This window comes from Atheta coriaria, unplaced genomic scaffold (assembly GCF_025399875.1).
Source record: "Atheta coriaria isolate IRGN ID8LTWV9N9 unplaced genomic scaffold, Caltech_Dcor_3.1 hic_scaffold_8_pilon, whole genome shotgun sequence".
NCBI lineage: Eukaryota > Metazoa > Arthropoda > Insecta > Coleoptera > Staphylinidae > Dalotia > Dalotia coriaria.
Genome location: NW_027045450.1, coordinates 4,049,044 through 4,063,257, shown reverse-complemented (window position 1 = coordinate 4,063,257; position 14,214 = coordinate 4,049,044). Strand labels below are relative to the sequence as shown.

General features: G+C 42.8%; 2 protein-coding genes across 8 annotated transcripts in view; one reads left to right on the top strand and one right to left on the bottom strand.

Annotated features, from left to right (window-relative positions):
• Positions 1 to 14,034, top strand: part of LOC135796999 (protein sidekick-like) — an 83,820-nt gene extending 69,786 nt beyond the window's left edge. For 5 of the 6 annotated variants that reach the window (XM_065309152.1, XM_065309150.1, XM_065309149.1 and 2 more), the window contains exons 2-7: positions 893 to 1,104; positions 5,254 to 5,464; positions 6,751 to 6,843; positions 7,828 to 7,955; positions 8,227 to 8,395; positions 10,616 to 14,034. In XM_065309152.1, the coding sequence (XP_065165224.1) occupies positions 893 to 1,104; positions 5,254 to 5,464; positions 6,751 to 6,843; positions 7,828 to 7,955; positions 8,227 to 8,395; positions 10,616 to 10,776 (974 nt within the window). In that variant the 3' untranslated portion in view covers positions 10,777 to 14,034. The remainder of the gene's footprint in view (positions 1 to 892; positions 1,105 to 5,253; positions 5,465 to 6,750; positions 6,844 to 7,827; positions 7,956 to 8,226; positions 8,396 to 10,615) is intronic. The other variant, XM_065309153.1, reaches the window with a different exon arrangement.
• Positions 1 to 14,214, bottom strand: part of LOC135797489 (uncharacterized) — a 143,046-nt gene that overhangs the window by 115,864 nt on the left and 12,968 nt on the right. The gene's annotated exons all lie outside the window — the stretch shown is intronic.

The window sequence follows — 14,214 nt, the reverse complement described above, 5'->3', positions numbered from 1 at the left end:
TGTACGCGCGGGGCGCAAAAAATAAGTCGGTAATCACGGTTTTTTAAGTACATAATCTCGTAAATTTTCATATTTTATGAGCCGAATAAAGCCGTGCCACGCTGGCCAACTTAGTTTCAACATTTGGACGTGGAACTGATGGCGCAAATAAAAAGTTATGTATGGAGGACGCGAAAAAAAAGGAAGTGCACACCGAACCGACGATGAAACTAAATGGCATACAGGCCTTCTTAAACGCAGAATGTATAAAGCCGCCAGATAAGTGGAAAAAGAAAAGTTGGACGGATGATGGATGTGGATGATTTGGTAGCAGGCGAAAAAAAACTAACTGAATTTCATATTGTAGTTTTGCTATTCTTCTCACATGCAGTAATGTCTCTGGGGTGCTACTATCGTTCATCGAAAACGCCATCAAATACGCACGTTTTTCTAATATCTTGAAGACTTTCTCAAATTTTTAAAATAAAATAAAAATATTACCAAAACTATTGGTGATATCATTCAATGTCAAGCTGCTGGCAACTGTGAAAATATTTGAACTGAGAGTAAATCCATATTTCAGTTCATAAATATTAATGCAGATGTATCGACATATTAATCGAAAATGGATTTCACATGCAAGCGAAACTTTGGCGCTTGAATCTCTATTGCTTTCGCGATAAATCGGGCGTGCGAGGATATATCGAACGCACACATACTCCTAGCCAGCGCATCTCACTACCATTGGAAAACGGGGGTGAATAAGCATCCTGCCGGCAGAGATTGCCGCCGGGGGCGGCGGAAGAGACACGCGCGCACAATACAACAAAGCTGATAAAATCTTATAATCGTATATAAATCGTTTTTTTCATTTCTCCGCTCATTCGCTCCTTTTTTGCTTGTGTGTTTGCAGGTGTATTGCTGGTGAAAGGGGGAGTCCAGAGCGCCGGCGGAAGCGGCTTAAATGTACTTCCCGAGAGTGGCACACTATCGCCGCTAGGGTCCCCATCTGCACACAACCGCTTCGAGCCTCAGTTCGATACAATGATACCGCGAAACGTCACTGCGCTAGTCGGCAAGTCGGCTTATCTCAGCTGTCGAGTTAGGAACTTGGGAAATAAAACGGTAAGCCCATTTTCAGATAATATCTCTTTTTGTTTTTCCTTCGAATTGTTTGCCGCCCCGAAACCCACCCCGGCAATGCATGGAGTTGCGTGCGACAGTGCGTGGGTGGGTTGGGATTGGATGTGTGCGGTTTGTTCTTTTGTTTTATTAGTTTCGCCCGCTTGATTTGCCCGACCGCTGGCCAATTTTATTTTTTATTACGCACCCCCACTCGACAAAGTTCAGCGCTTCGGACACAGAGAGAAAAAAAAAACACACTTAGCTTTTGCGGTGTGTCTGTATCTAAGCGCTAAACATCGAAACGATCCATTTGACTTATTGACGTTTCAAGTTTGCCCTCCGGTCCGAGCGCACCGTAATGGGCGTTAACGAAGTTGAAGTTGTTGGCCGGCTACCGGCGCGTCGGTGTAAAATTATCCTATTTATCTCGGACAAACTCCTTAATGGCGGCGCGGTTCCTGCTGTTCCCGCGTTGCCCAGTCACGGACACTCGCGTCGCTCGTCCAACCGTATCGCTTTCAGTGGGTATAAACTTAATAGCGCAACTGCATCGGTCTAGTTTTAATGTAAATAACAAAACTGAACGGGCGCACGTATAACGAGGGCGACGCGATATACATCACCTCGTCGTCCTTTGTGGACGTTCCGGGCACATCGACGAGTTTTGAGTACCTACGATCGGCGAACCCAAATTTGGTTAACCCGAACTTTTGTCTCTCGTTTGGCGAACTTCTGCATGGCGAGTATTTTGCGTTTATATCGAGTTTATAGGTTTTCCCGATATTTAGCCAAACAAATGAAGACAACGTTCAGATGGGGGATAAGCCGGAATGTCTTGTCCCCGCTCTGGTTGTAATGAATGCGGGTACGAATAAATCCTATCGTCGGATTTGCGTTTCCGCCGAAAACAAAATGCGGCGAACTTTACCGAATAATACACAAGGGTATTCGAATCGTAATCAACTAAAGGGGACCATTTACAATCATGAATAATTATTTATTTCACATTTTAGAATCTGAATGAACTTCAAATTCTCTTCAAATGAAAGATTTTATTATGTTAAAATGTTTTGCAATTTGTTTATGAATATTCAAATTCAAAATTTTGTTTTTTGCTTAAATAAATTTTAAAATCAACATAAATGTTTACCATAGATAAAATACAGATATGAGCATTTTTTAAATTGTTAATAATCGAAAATAGCAAAAAAGGTATGAAAAACAAAAATCAATACCTTTAATTGCTTCCCAAATTGGAAAATCAAAAAATGCTATATTTACATCAATCGATGAACGGTTGATAGGTAAATTTCAAAGCGTATTTTTAGTCTCTATCGGCTGATTGCCTCCAAAAAAAAATACCATGTTGACTTGCGACTTGTCATTAAATTAAATGCAAAAGCAAACAACATAAATCCCTGTTTTCGATACGAATCATTATTTTGGTATTGATTTTACCCGTATGACGAATAATTGCAATCGAGCCGGAAGCGCTGATGCGAAGTAGTAATAATTGCGCAAAGTTAAATTTAGCAATCGATATTATTGAAATAAATCACGCCGAGCGTGGTGATTACTTTGCGGATGTGATTCCCTTGGGGTGTTTTATAATTTATAGCAAAACAGTTAGTGAAGTTGAAATGATTGATTAAGCCGAATCGCGTCGCAATAATCGCGCATTCGTCAAACAATCTACATTATATTCCCGCGCGTGGCGTAGCCTGGTGAAGACATTATGAGGCTTGTATAAAGTTGGGTAAAGTATGCGGCTGAAACAATTAATATCGCGGCGACGTGACGCGTCGGCGACGGCGTTGTGTGTTAACGGCTAACGACGCTTTGCCGAACAGGGCGCGCAGTGTTTAGCAAGCGTAACGAGTTCATCCTTCCGATGTTAATCCCCCAGTCATTGAAAGCGCAATAACGTTACGAGTGCGCGTACAGCCGCCCCCGCCGCGGCCAGCATACGGATGGCTTCCGCGACGAAGACGAAGCAACGATATCCGCAACCCCGCTGATAATACACAGCCAGTGTAGGCGGTGATTTTCACCCGCTGCGCGGTACAAGAAGCGCTGCTTCTTTTCATTTACAACTTCGCGCACACTGCGACACGCTTTCAGAATCGCGCTTTTTCCTTGCGAGATACACTCGATTGCGACGTGAACAAAAGGCCGGAGCGTAAAGCTTCAGAAAATGCACTTCCCCAACGGCATTGTCGACTTATCCCGACGATTATTCAGTCGAATAACACAATATTTCGAACGCGCGCACATACAATCAGCCGGATTTGCTATGTTGCGCGCTGGGGAAATTCAAACAAACATTTCAAGGCGCTGCTTTGCAGTCTTTGTAGCGAATTTCTCCGTGAGGTATATAAGAAAGGTGAGCCGTCGTAGGGCGGCCATTAAACTTTCAACGCCTGTCGCTGCGTCGGTTTTAATTGCGCCTAAAAGTTCCCTCCTGCGACGGTAAGTGGAGCGAACGCATTGTTATTCAAATGAAATTGGTTTAATTCCGACAGCGGACGGGCAGGGAATCGTGCATTCGTGCCGGCTGACAAATCGTCGACGGCTTGCTGTTAAATCGGGCACAATATTGCCAACTACTGCACGGTCCGGCTGTCCGATCGTTATCGCCGTTAACACACAGATGGACACCGCAACCGTCAACACAAAGCGCAAGCAGAATGTCCCTTCACTGCGCCACTGCCACCGCCTCAGCCACCGCCTTTACCATCGTGCTGAAATGTTCATTCTTTAGCTTCGAACCGGGCCACTTCATCAATCACGTTCGTGGCGCGCACTTCCCAGCCCGACAACAATAAAAATCGTATTTTATACGTATTCGTTTAACAGCATCGCATTCCTTCTCAAGGCATGCTGCTGGCCACACATCTTCGTGTTCGTATATTTATTTTTCTCATTTTATTTTTTCTACAGCAAAAAAAAACTTTGAAATAATAAAATTTTCATATTTGCTGATCCACAGATGTAATTGCATATAAAAAAAGCTGGCAGAAGTTAACCATAGCCGAAATCCGTGCGCCACGGAGTTATTTCGCCATTTTGCTAGTCGTTACGCGTTATTGCCCGCCATATTGTTCATTACGTATATATGCCACACCGCGGCAGCGCAAAAAAAAGTCGCGTATAAATTTCGGCGCGTGCAGATTTTATAGCCACTACACGAATTGCCACATTTATTATTGACGCTCGCGGTCGCTGACGCTATTTCACACAATTTTAATGCCCGGCGAATTCACAAAGGCGCGTCGACGTGCGTACAGGCACGTCACTTGAAACTTTAAGGTGACTCCAAGCGACTGGCTAACTAGAAACGCGCATGGGACGTGCCGAGATACGTACGTGCCTTTAATGTGACACTTCAAACGTGTTATCAAGTTTCATTCGGTTGTCTAATGTTACGGGTGCTGGGTTTGTGCGCGCGCCTAAATATGTGTGCCGCTTGTTGCCTGTACCGACCGATAAAATTGAGTTGAAAAATTCATTTCGGATTCGGATTTGCAGTCGATATCGTCGATGGCAGGAGGCGTTTAAGCCGAAAATCAAGGAATTCTGCAGAGCGTTTTGTGACTCACTAGAAAGAGCGAATTGCTTCGCGTTCGGCGCGCGACACGGCGACAAAAGGAAAATGGAAAACATTCTAAGCGACAATATAGCATTTTTGAATAGCGTGTCGCTTAAAATTGCATTTCTGGCGATTGCACGTGAGCGCGCCAAAAAATATAATCAGCAGCACACGAGCGCCGAAGCGAATATATACGAGAGTTCGATATCGGAGACAAGAATGTTCGAGGATTACGCCCGCGCCAGGCATACACCTACGCGGCAAATCCGCGCCGCTCGGCACCATTCCGAAGCACCTAATATTCGTTACATATTTTCTTTGCAAGAGTCGCGCCATCCGTTGCACTAACGAAGTTTTCCTTTCCGTGCGTTCCCGGCGCCTCCACCATCCGCTAGCGCGATATTCGTTTCACCAATCGATTGCATCCTGCATGTATACCTGCCTTGTACACAAAACCTGGGCACGTCGGTGTTGAACGTGTTCGATCGAAAACCCGACGTCGCGCAGAGTCACGTACCAACCGCCCCGACCGAACCATTGTTTGCGTTTGCGTTTCGCAGGTATCCTGGATCAGGCACCGAGACCTGCACATCCTCACAGTGGGCAGCTACACGTACACGAGCGACCAGCGTTTCCAGGCCAATCACCATCCGGAGACCGACGAGTGGACGCTGCAGATCAAATGGGCACAGAAGAGAGACGCCGGCATCTACGAGTGCCAAATTAGCACTCAGCCGGTGCGCAGCTACTCCGTCAATCTTAACGTTGTGGGTAAGTGAAACGGAATGGTCCGGCGTCACTGATTTTCAAACCAAACACACGAACGTAGGACTACAGGAATTCACGCCGGCGGATTACTTCGTGGCTCCGTGCAGCATACGGCCATAAATTCAATCTCACGCGACGAATTAGGAATTAAAGTTTCATTTTGTTTTTCTTCGTAATTTGATTACAAGATGGATGAAGTAGCGAAGGGTTTAATGTTAGTTTCTTTCATAGTTAGAAGTTTTCAACGAAAAAGGAAAAAAAAAACACAAATTGCGCAAAGTTTTCGCGATAGTTTTTCAAGCTTTCCTTAAATTTTTGTTTAAAAATCTTAATTAAGATAAGTTCAGTAAAGATTACTATCTAAAATCACAGGTATAGTAAAATATTATTAAATATCTACCAAAATTTATGAAAACAATAAATTTTTAGTTCAAACTTTTACAATTTCAACAAAAAAACAGTAATAAATCGTTAACTAATCCTAAATATTTTATAAATTAATCAAAACAAACATGTTGGTTAAAAAACACAGAGTTATCGTTGATGGATTAAAACGAAATAGCTTAACGACCGAGATTAGTAAACAAAAGCACGCCTGGAACAAAAAAAAACTAAAACGCTAAAAGAATACACGCTGTTAAATTACCTCATGCTGCTTCACACCCACTTTAAAATTGAATCTCACGCGACAAATTAGGAATTAAACTTTTGTTTTTGTCCTTGATTTGATTAGTGGCCTCTGCAACTAGCAGGGTGGCGACTATTGTTGGATTTTTTTGCGAGAGTGCTTTCGTAGAGCGCGAAAAAAATAGAAGAATGTTTTTCCTCATTACGTGCCCCCATCTCTCATTCGGTGGGCGTTCACGGCCTAAAGAAACTCATTAATCATCGCTCAAACACGCACATGCGATTGTATTAATTACTCACGGACCGCTTCCATTTGACTCAATTATTTCGCCGGCTACGAACCCCGGGCGGCGGATAGACATGGTAATCTAATTCGTGAATTAGGGACATTAAAGTTTTCCAAACAATTGACATGATAATTAGTACCTCCGATGCCGAGCATTTGGTAGGCGGCGATTGGCGCATGCGCGTACTTTGAAAAATTTTCGTGCTGCGTGAAGCGCAGTCTAATTCCGGCGATTTTTTGCTCGTTAATTCTATCGAAGCACCAGCAGCAAAACAATACCGTATCAGATGTTTTGTTTTGATGCCATTATGCTGTCATAACAAGAGACCGGTAAAATCGCCAACAGTTAAACAATTAGAATTGTATTCGATTTCAGATGTTTTGGTGTACGAAGTGAATTGTGGCGAAACGAGCAGCGTTAACCTGATAGCGATGGTTCTGATAGCCACCATAAAATTCGCGGATTCAGGTTTTTTCCTGCTACAATTTTTTTCGTTTTCCGTTTTTATTTGTGTTGTTGGTTTTTGTTGATGTTTTTTTATACAAAGCTATTTATAATTAACGAGAGTAGATAAATAACGCGTGGCAATGTAAACGCACGTCGTGGGACTAACAACGCAGCAACTAATTATTTCTAAATAATAACCATAACAATAAAATTCCGCAATAAAAGCAAAACAAAAATGTTGCCAAAATGCCCTGCGCATAAAAACTAAGTGTGCATGCCTCACAGCTAACGAACACAATTTCGTCGTCAGCCGCCCGAATGAAAATATACCGAGTGATGGGCAACGGCCAAATTGGGTCACTGACACAAGAAACACGATGCTAAATTAAGAAACATTAGGCTATTCTCGGCCCAGCCATGCACAAGATGAAAGAATTTTGCGATTCGTCGGATGATTGCGCGATTATTGAAAACCGAAAGCGGTGGCGGCGCTTTCTGCAATCAACTTGTTTTATGTGGATACCACCCTGTGTGCCGTAAAATTCTTCAACAACTTGCATTGCCCATGGATTGATGTGTGCAGGTTATGTTGTGCTGGTAACAGGAAGCCAATTAAGTAAAGTCCATCGAAACAAAAGGCACTCCAGCGGAGGGGAGGTGTTCAATTAGTGTTTGAAGCGCGCTCGCTTCGAAAAACCGCCGCAAATTAACAAACGTTTAACAATTGCGCGCGCGTGCTCTCTCGCTTTGTTCGATTTCTTGAAAATACGCTGCGTATGCTCTTGTTGACGCCGCCTGGTGTGCGTGGCATTTGTTTGTTGATTAACACTTAACGTTTGATTTGTTATTGCGAACTAATTCGAGCCGTGAGCTGTACGAATAGCGAAATGGCGGACGCGCTGGAAATCAACGCCGCGTTGCCGCCGTTGCCGCTGCACGAAACGTGCAATTAATTTGTCAATATTACGCTTGTAATTCACGTAGCGCAAATTCGTGTTTCCACAGTGCCGACGGCGGCGATTCTAGGAGGGCCCGATCTGCATGTCGACAAGGGCAGCACCATTAATCTGACCTGCTCCATCCGCTTCAGCCCGGAGCCGCCGGCGTACATCTTCTGGTATCATCACGATGACGTAAGCATCCTCTGGAAATTTTTAAATCGATTAATTTTTATGCAATTTGTAAAATGCCGCAAAACTTTCGAAATTGGATTTCATTTGAAGCATAGCAACAATTTTTTTCGGGGGGGGGGGGTATAAAGTTTTCGAAAATGTAATAAAAATCCATTTAGTTTTCTTTTTGTACGTAATCTCCTCAGCTGCACGTAATAACCGGTAGAACTTTACGCTCGTATTTCGCCAAACTGAAGCATTTTTTTGCGTTGTTGCGCAATCGTTCTTCCAGGTGATCAGCTACGATTCGAACCGGGGCGGCGTGAGCGTCATCACCGAAAAAGGCGATGTAACAACGTCCTTTTTGTTAATCCAGCACGCTGATATCACCGATTCGGGCAAGTACTCCTGCAGCCCCTCGAATGCTGACGTCGCAAGCGTGCGAGTGCACGTCCTCAACGGTAAGTGGCAAACATATCGATTTTTTGTCGCACTTTGCGTCCGCTCCGTTTGTTTTTCATCCAGAGCAGTTTCGCCGTTTCTTTCGCTTGTGCGCCATCAGACACTTGTCTGAAATCTCGGCATTCGGTTATGCGAGATTCGCTATTTCCCCGGGGGCGCGTCCTTGCTTGCCGTTGGATACACGTAATCTACGTTTTTAAATTCGCATTGTGTAACTAATTACCATTATATAGCGATTTTCTCGACGGCACAACGATGACGGAATGATTTTGGGTGCACCCGAGTATTTTCTTGGGACTAAGTTTAACAACACGCAAATGAAGACGCCGCACCTATTACGGAACGCTCAGCCAATTTTCGAACAATTTTCCAACTTGGTTTACAAACCACGTTTCCGAAATTTCCCGTAAACCAAAATTTAAATTCAGTTTAACAGTTATTTTGATTTGAAAATACCGCATAGTTAACCAATTTTCCATCTAATTTCACGGACAAAATCACATTTTATTTTAATTTATTTTTTTATTGCATGCTTTATAATTGTTCTGATATCTAAATATCAAATACACTTTGTGTCTGACATTTCATAAATACGACGCGTGTTAGAAGCAGCGTTCAATTAAAGTAATAACGAATTTTTCAAAAAGAACTGTCTCGACGTGTAATGTGAAACGAATCATTATAACTTTTTATCCTTTTTATAATTAGAATGGAACTTTTTTCGCTTCGCTTTACTTTCCACCGCGAAACGTAAAACCCGATTAATTTTGGGCACTCAAGAGTTTGTTTTAATGAACATAAATTAGATTTCATAAACTTTCCAAGACAAGAAAAACTTTGATCGGATTCTACTGAGTTTTATAATAAACAAACGCCTTCAAATAAAATTGCGCTCTAGAGTTTGAATTTCATATCATTATTTAAAAAAATAAAATCCAGGTTATGAATTTGATTCAGTTTCCTCACAAAATATAATAAAAATTAAAGTTTTTGTTTTTTAAAGCGATTTTATTAAACTAATTATAATTATTTCTATGGATTGTATTGATGATTGTCGAATTAGTCAAGCTGGCACTATTATATCCGATGATTTCACACATTGAACAAAATCAGCCGCGCATCCAGTCACCGTTCTGCATTCAAGTCATATACTGGTAGTTATACATGCAGATTGGATAACAAGTTTCATTGAAACCGCGGCCGCTTTTGCAAACTGAGAAACCAAGCCATTCGATCCGGCGCGCTTACTGTGAAATGGCGCGGAATATACGTCATACGCATTTCTAATTAAATTTCTGTCAAACGAATGAAAACGTCTCCGCAATCCGCCAATATCCGCTTTTCTCGCTGCACGCGATATCCAGGCAATGGTCGCCGACGCATCAATGGCAACCGGATCACCCCCACGCACACACAAAAAAAGGGCACACAAAACCCAATTGAAAATTATTCGGCGGTTTTTTTTCTCACTCACCGGCGAATTCGCGCGGCAAGTTCATCGGTTCGTTCGCACACGTAATTTCAGGCCTACCCTAACTCAGGAAGCTGTTTGACGCTAATGCGATACATAATCCGTTCGATTACGAGGATTTGGCGCGGACGCCGATAGATCACCGAGGTCTCTCTCTTTCGCGCGATCGGGCGCGGCGCCCAGAAGTTCGCATCCAGCATTTCCGCTGCTCCCACCCAGCCCGAGACCACTCTCGGTCCCCGCAGTAGATTACAATTCCATTATAAGTTCGTCCCATTTTAGTGGGTGCTCCCACTAAATCTATCAAAATTTCCACCCGTGGCCCACTCGGTTGCTTTGCGTTGCCTTCTGGCACGATTTGGCTGTTTGTTTAAACGCATTACGGCTGTGTTGTTTAATCCAACGCTGCTCCCACATTCGAACTAACGCTATGCGGTTGAATTGCACCTAAACCACTTGCCACTGCATAAGTGGGAAGTTAATTGCGCCGTCGAGCTTCATATTTTAGGTGACGCTCTAAATTTTTGCGCAAACACCAAATTCACTGGCGACTTTCTTTGGCGCGCGCGACAAAGTTGCAAGTTTCCCTAATGTTTGAGTTTTCACTCGGGCGCCAGCACATATTCCTTAAGTCAACCGCGTAACGCATGCATGGCTGGCTGCTCGAAACTTGTTTACCCTCTGGCTGTGTGGTACTTGCAGAGCTAGTAAGAAAAGCGAAGGAACTAAAGTTATTTTGTTTCGACAGGCGAGCGCCCGGCAGCAATGCAGACCGGCTCGGCGGGACTGTCGAACAGCTCGGTGAACGTCCTGGCGTTAATCATCACCCTCTATCTGTACACCGCAACATACATTAGCATACAGCTGGAGACTGCGAAGACTCGCGGCGCCGCCTCCACAACGCGGTAGCCATTTAAGGGCCGTCAACTGTACATACCATAGACGCATGGCACGGCATGGTATACCGATAAGGAAAACTTCAAACGCAACTTCCCAACCGAGCCCATCGTTTCGCATGGGCAATTATACAACACAACCAACGGAGCGAACAAAAGAAACCGGCAACTGGACAGGAATACAACGCGCACCACATTGTATTATCGTGCAGACACAGTGAGTACGTACTTTCGTTGATGCCGAAAGTAAATGTCACGTAAAGTGGATAAGACATTAGCATTTAAAAAGTTTGTAAGCGCCGCATGGCGGTCCAGGAAGCACCTTCGGCGTTGCAACTTTTACCCAACAAGTTTTTGGACCGCCGCGTGGTAAGTTAGCGGGTAATTACCATTCTTTCGTGTAAATTCATTGTAAATATTTATTTACCTACACTTTTCGGACAACCTGAGCGACGTATGTAATTTACTCGAGCATAACGACATATGAAACTTAAAGTGTTACGAACATATATCACTGTATCTAATATTCGATGTCTTTAGCAAATTCCTAGCATAAAAGTTATTCAATTAAGCCATGCGGAACCGAGTTGTACCGAGAAGTCGATTTTGTTTTCGAGGTTTCCGTCTCAGTCGAATCTCGACGACGGAAATTAAACGATAAAGAAGCTTTACTGAACGTATTTCCTTTGATTACGACGGTCGAGGGGAAGAAAGAAAATAAATAAATGTTGAATATTACTTATTATCTGAATATATAGATCTCTTTATTAAAATTGTACAAAGGACATAATAATTAACAATTCATATTGGCCCTTGAGTGAAACACTAAAGAAAACATTTAGATGTAGTTCATGAAATCTTGCGTATGTTTATCGTGATAAAGCTGGGCGTGGTTGTTGGGTGAAAGAAAGAAAGCAGCAGTAGCTGAAGCGTATGAAACATCAGACGTTTTTCCGGGTGTCTTCGGTGGGAATTTTCGAGACGCACGGCATTCCGGCACGAAATCTAGCTATAATTCAGCGAATTAATTGGCACCCTTTCGTCCCTTTAAACCCTTCGGTCCCGGCGCGCCAGCTCGAGTTTCCGCACGAGGATACTCTCCGCGTATTTGCATGAAGATATATATTATCAGGTGCAACGTAATAACAACTATCGAATAACGCTGGACATCCTTTTGGAGCGCGCACCCTCGCATGTTTATTATTCCATTTTCACGCACGGCGCCCCCGCACGGACCGACGCTTGCACACCCCACGAGTGAGAGGACGACGCGAATTGAATTGTATAATCCCTGGGCCCGAACGGACCGCCGCGTTTTGACACAAAACTAGTTCATTTCGAATTTGAGCGCGCCACACCGCTTTGCCGGCAAAGCTTTTAATCTCTGAGTTAATTTATTATATTTCGCCGTTTTGAGCAAACAACTTCGCTTAATGAACGGAACGCTCAAAGAACGTTTACACTGCGTCCAAAACAGGATGTTTACAACAACAAAAAACTCGTCCGTAAAGAACCCTTTCAAGTATCAAACCAGAGAAAAAATTTAATAACAAAACTGTGTAAACTAGTGATCGAAGTTTTGATATAATTGAATATAATAGAATAGCATCAGAGGGCGGTTGAAGCAACAGAGCACATTTGTAAACATCCGCTGTACGGATGGATACTTTATTGCATAATAAAATTTAATTAACACATATACGCGCAAATGTAAACATTTTTCGGCTCAATTCTGAAAATTGCTCTTTGTCTTGAGCTTAGGCGTGGGGGGGTTAAAACCGGATGGAAAAGTTACAGGTCTCAACCTGGTAATAACTTCATACGCGCACGCATTCTACCCCAGGCGTAATAAAAGGTAATAAGTGCCGGTGTGGAGGACTTAAAACTTTTTAATAACGCGGCGGTAGAAATTTTATTATGTTGTCAGATGCAATGAAGCCTATCGTCGTTTGTACTATTCGGCAGCGTCGTCATTCGTGTTGTTGTTTTGTGTATGGCTTTCATTTTTCATTTATTTAATGAACGCGACAAACGACAAAGGGAATCGGCTCAAAGGATATGCACCACGCAAACGCCCACCCGCTGCTGTCGAGGATGAGGAAATGAGTTTTTCAATTTGAATCTCGCGGAATTTCAAGTGCAGCACACGTTCTCGTTTTTTTTTTATTTTTGCACACCCGCTCACGCGCTTCGTGTTTCTCGTGCGAGTTTTTGACTTTGTGTTCGGTTTTTATTTATTTTCCGCACCGCGCGCGATTTGAATTCGTTCTTAAAGATTACACACCGCTGAGCGTTAGCAAAAATTCCCCAATCCTACGCGAGGAGAACCTAATCATTTCGGAATGCCATTAGATTCGTGAGCACAAAGGGCACGCGATCTGCGGAAACCTTATTACGCCAAAAAATAAATACCAACCAAGCGGAATAATTTCAAAAACGAGTTGGAGTGACTTTTTCCAAGTTGTTTATTATTTTGAATCACATTCGGAAAATGCCAATGTCGTCTGGTTAAAATGAAGCGACGAATGATTGTATATATCTTTGTTTTTAATTTTAATACAGTTATGAGACTTGAATCTGACTACAAAAGTTGCATAACATTTTGCAATACAATAATTAAACAATTGTAGAAATTTAGCACACCTATACCAAAGAATTGACGCCATTATTTGAATCCATTTAATGTATATGATTAATTATCAATATTGACCGATATGAATGTTTCATCACCTTTTAAACACTTTTAGTCTCTATGAAAACATACAATCTCAACTTACACTTATGGCCATCACTTTGTATGAAATGTAAATGTAATACACCGAAAAGGAACAAGCAAATTTATTGAACAGTCAATAGTTAATTTGTATTTAGTGAACCGAGCTCAACATGAATATGTATGCATCGCGGGGGCCGAAGATTGCGATTGCTTTGTGATCGTGTCATTCCGGAAGACAAAGCAAGTTAGAGCAGCGCAAGAACTCACTCACTTTGCCCGAATTATGGTTGTGTAACAGGCAACGGTCCACAAGCCAAGACCACTCGCAATATTCGACTCAGCGTAATGCGAAACATTTAACTTGGAAATTAGCAAACAATTGCGCTGCGGACGGACAGATTTTATAAGAAAAGGTGTGCGCTAATTGTTCGCCTCGCAGCACTCTCCTGCGGTGCGAGTGTGCGGGCGAACCAGTTGAGAATTAAATACAAGTGTATAGCAGATAATTTATATGATGTAAAAATTATGAAATAAAGACAAATATAACAATGGTAACACACGTCGCTTCATTTGCGTAGAAATTTTATGCATGACTTTCAGATGCCACTTGAGGCGTGCGTCGGAATGGGTCAGGTTTTAATGAAACGACCAGACGGGAAACTGTTTCCGTCCCGGCGGGTTGCCTCGGTAACTTTTTGCGCCGCTTTTTTCCCAGATAGGTTATAACGGCGGAAC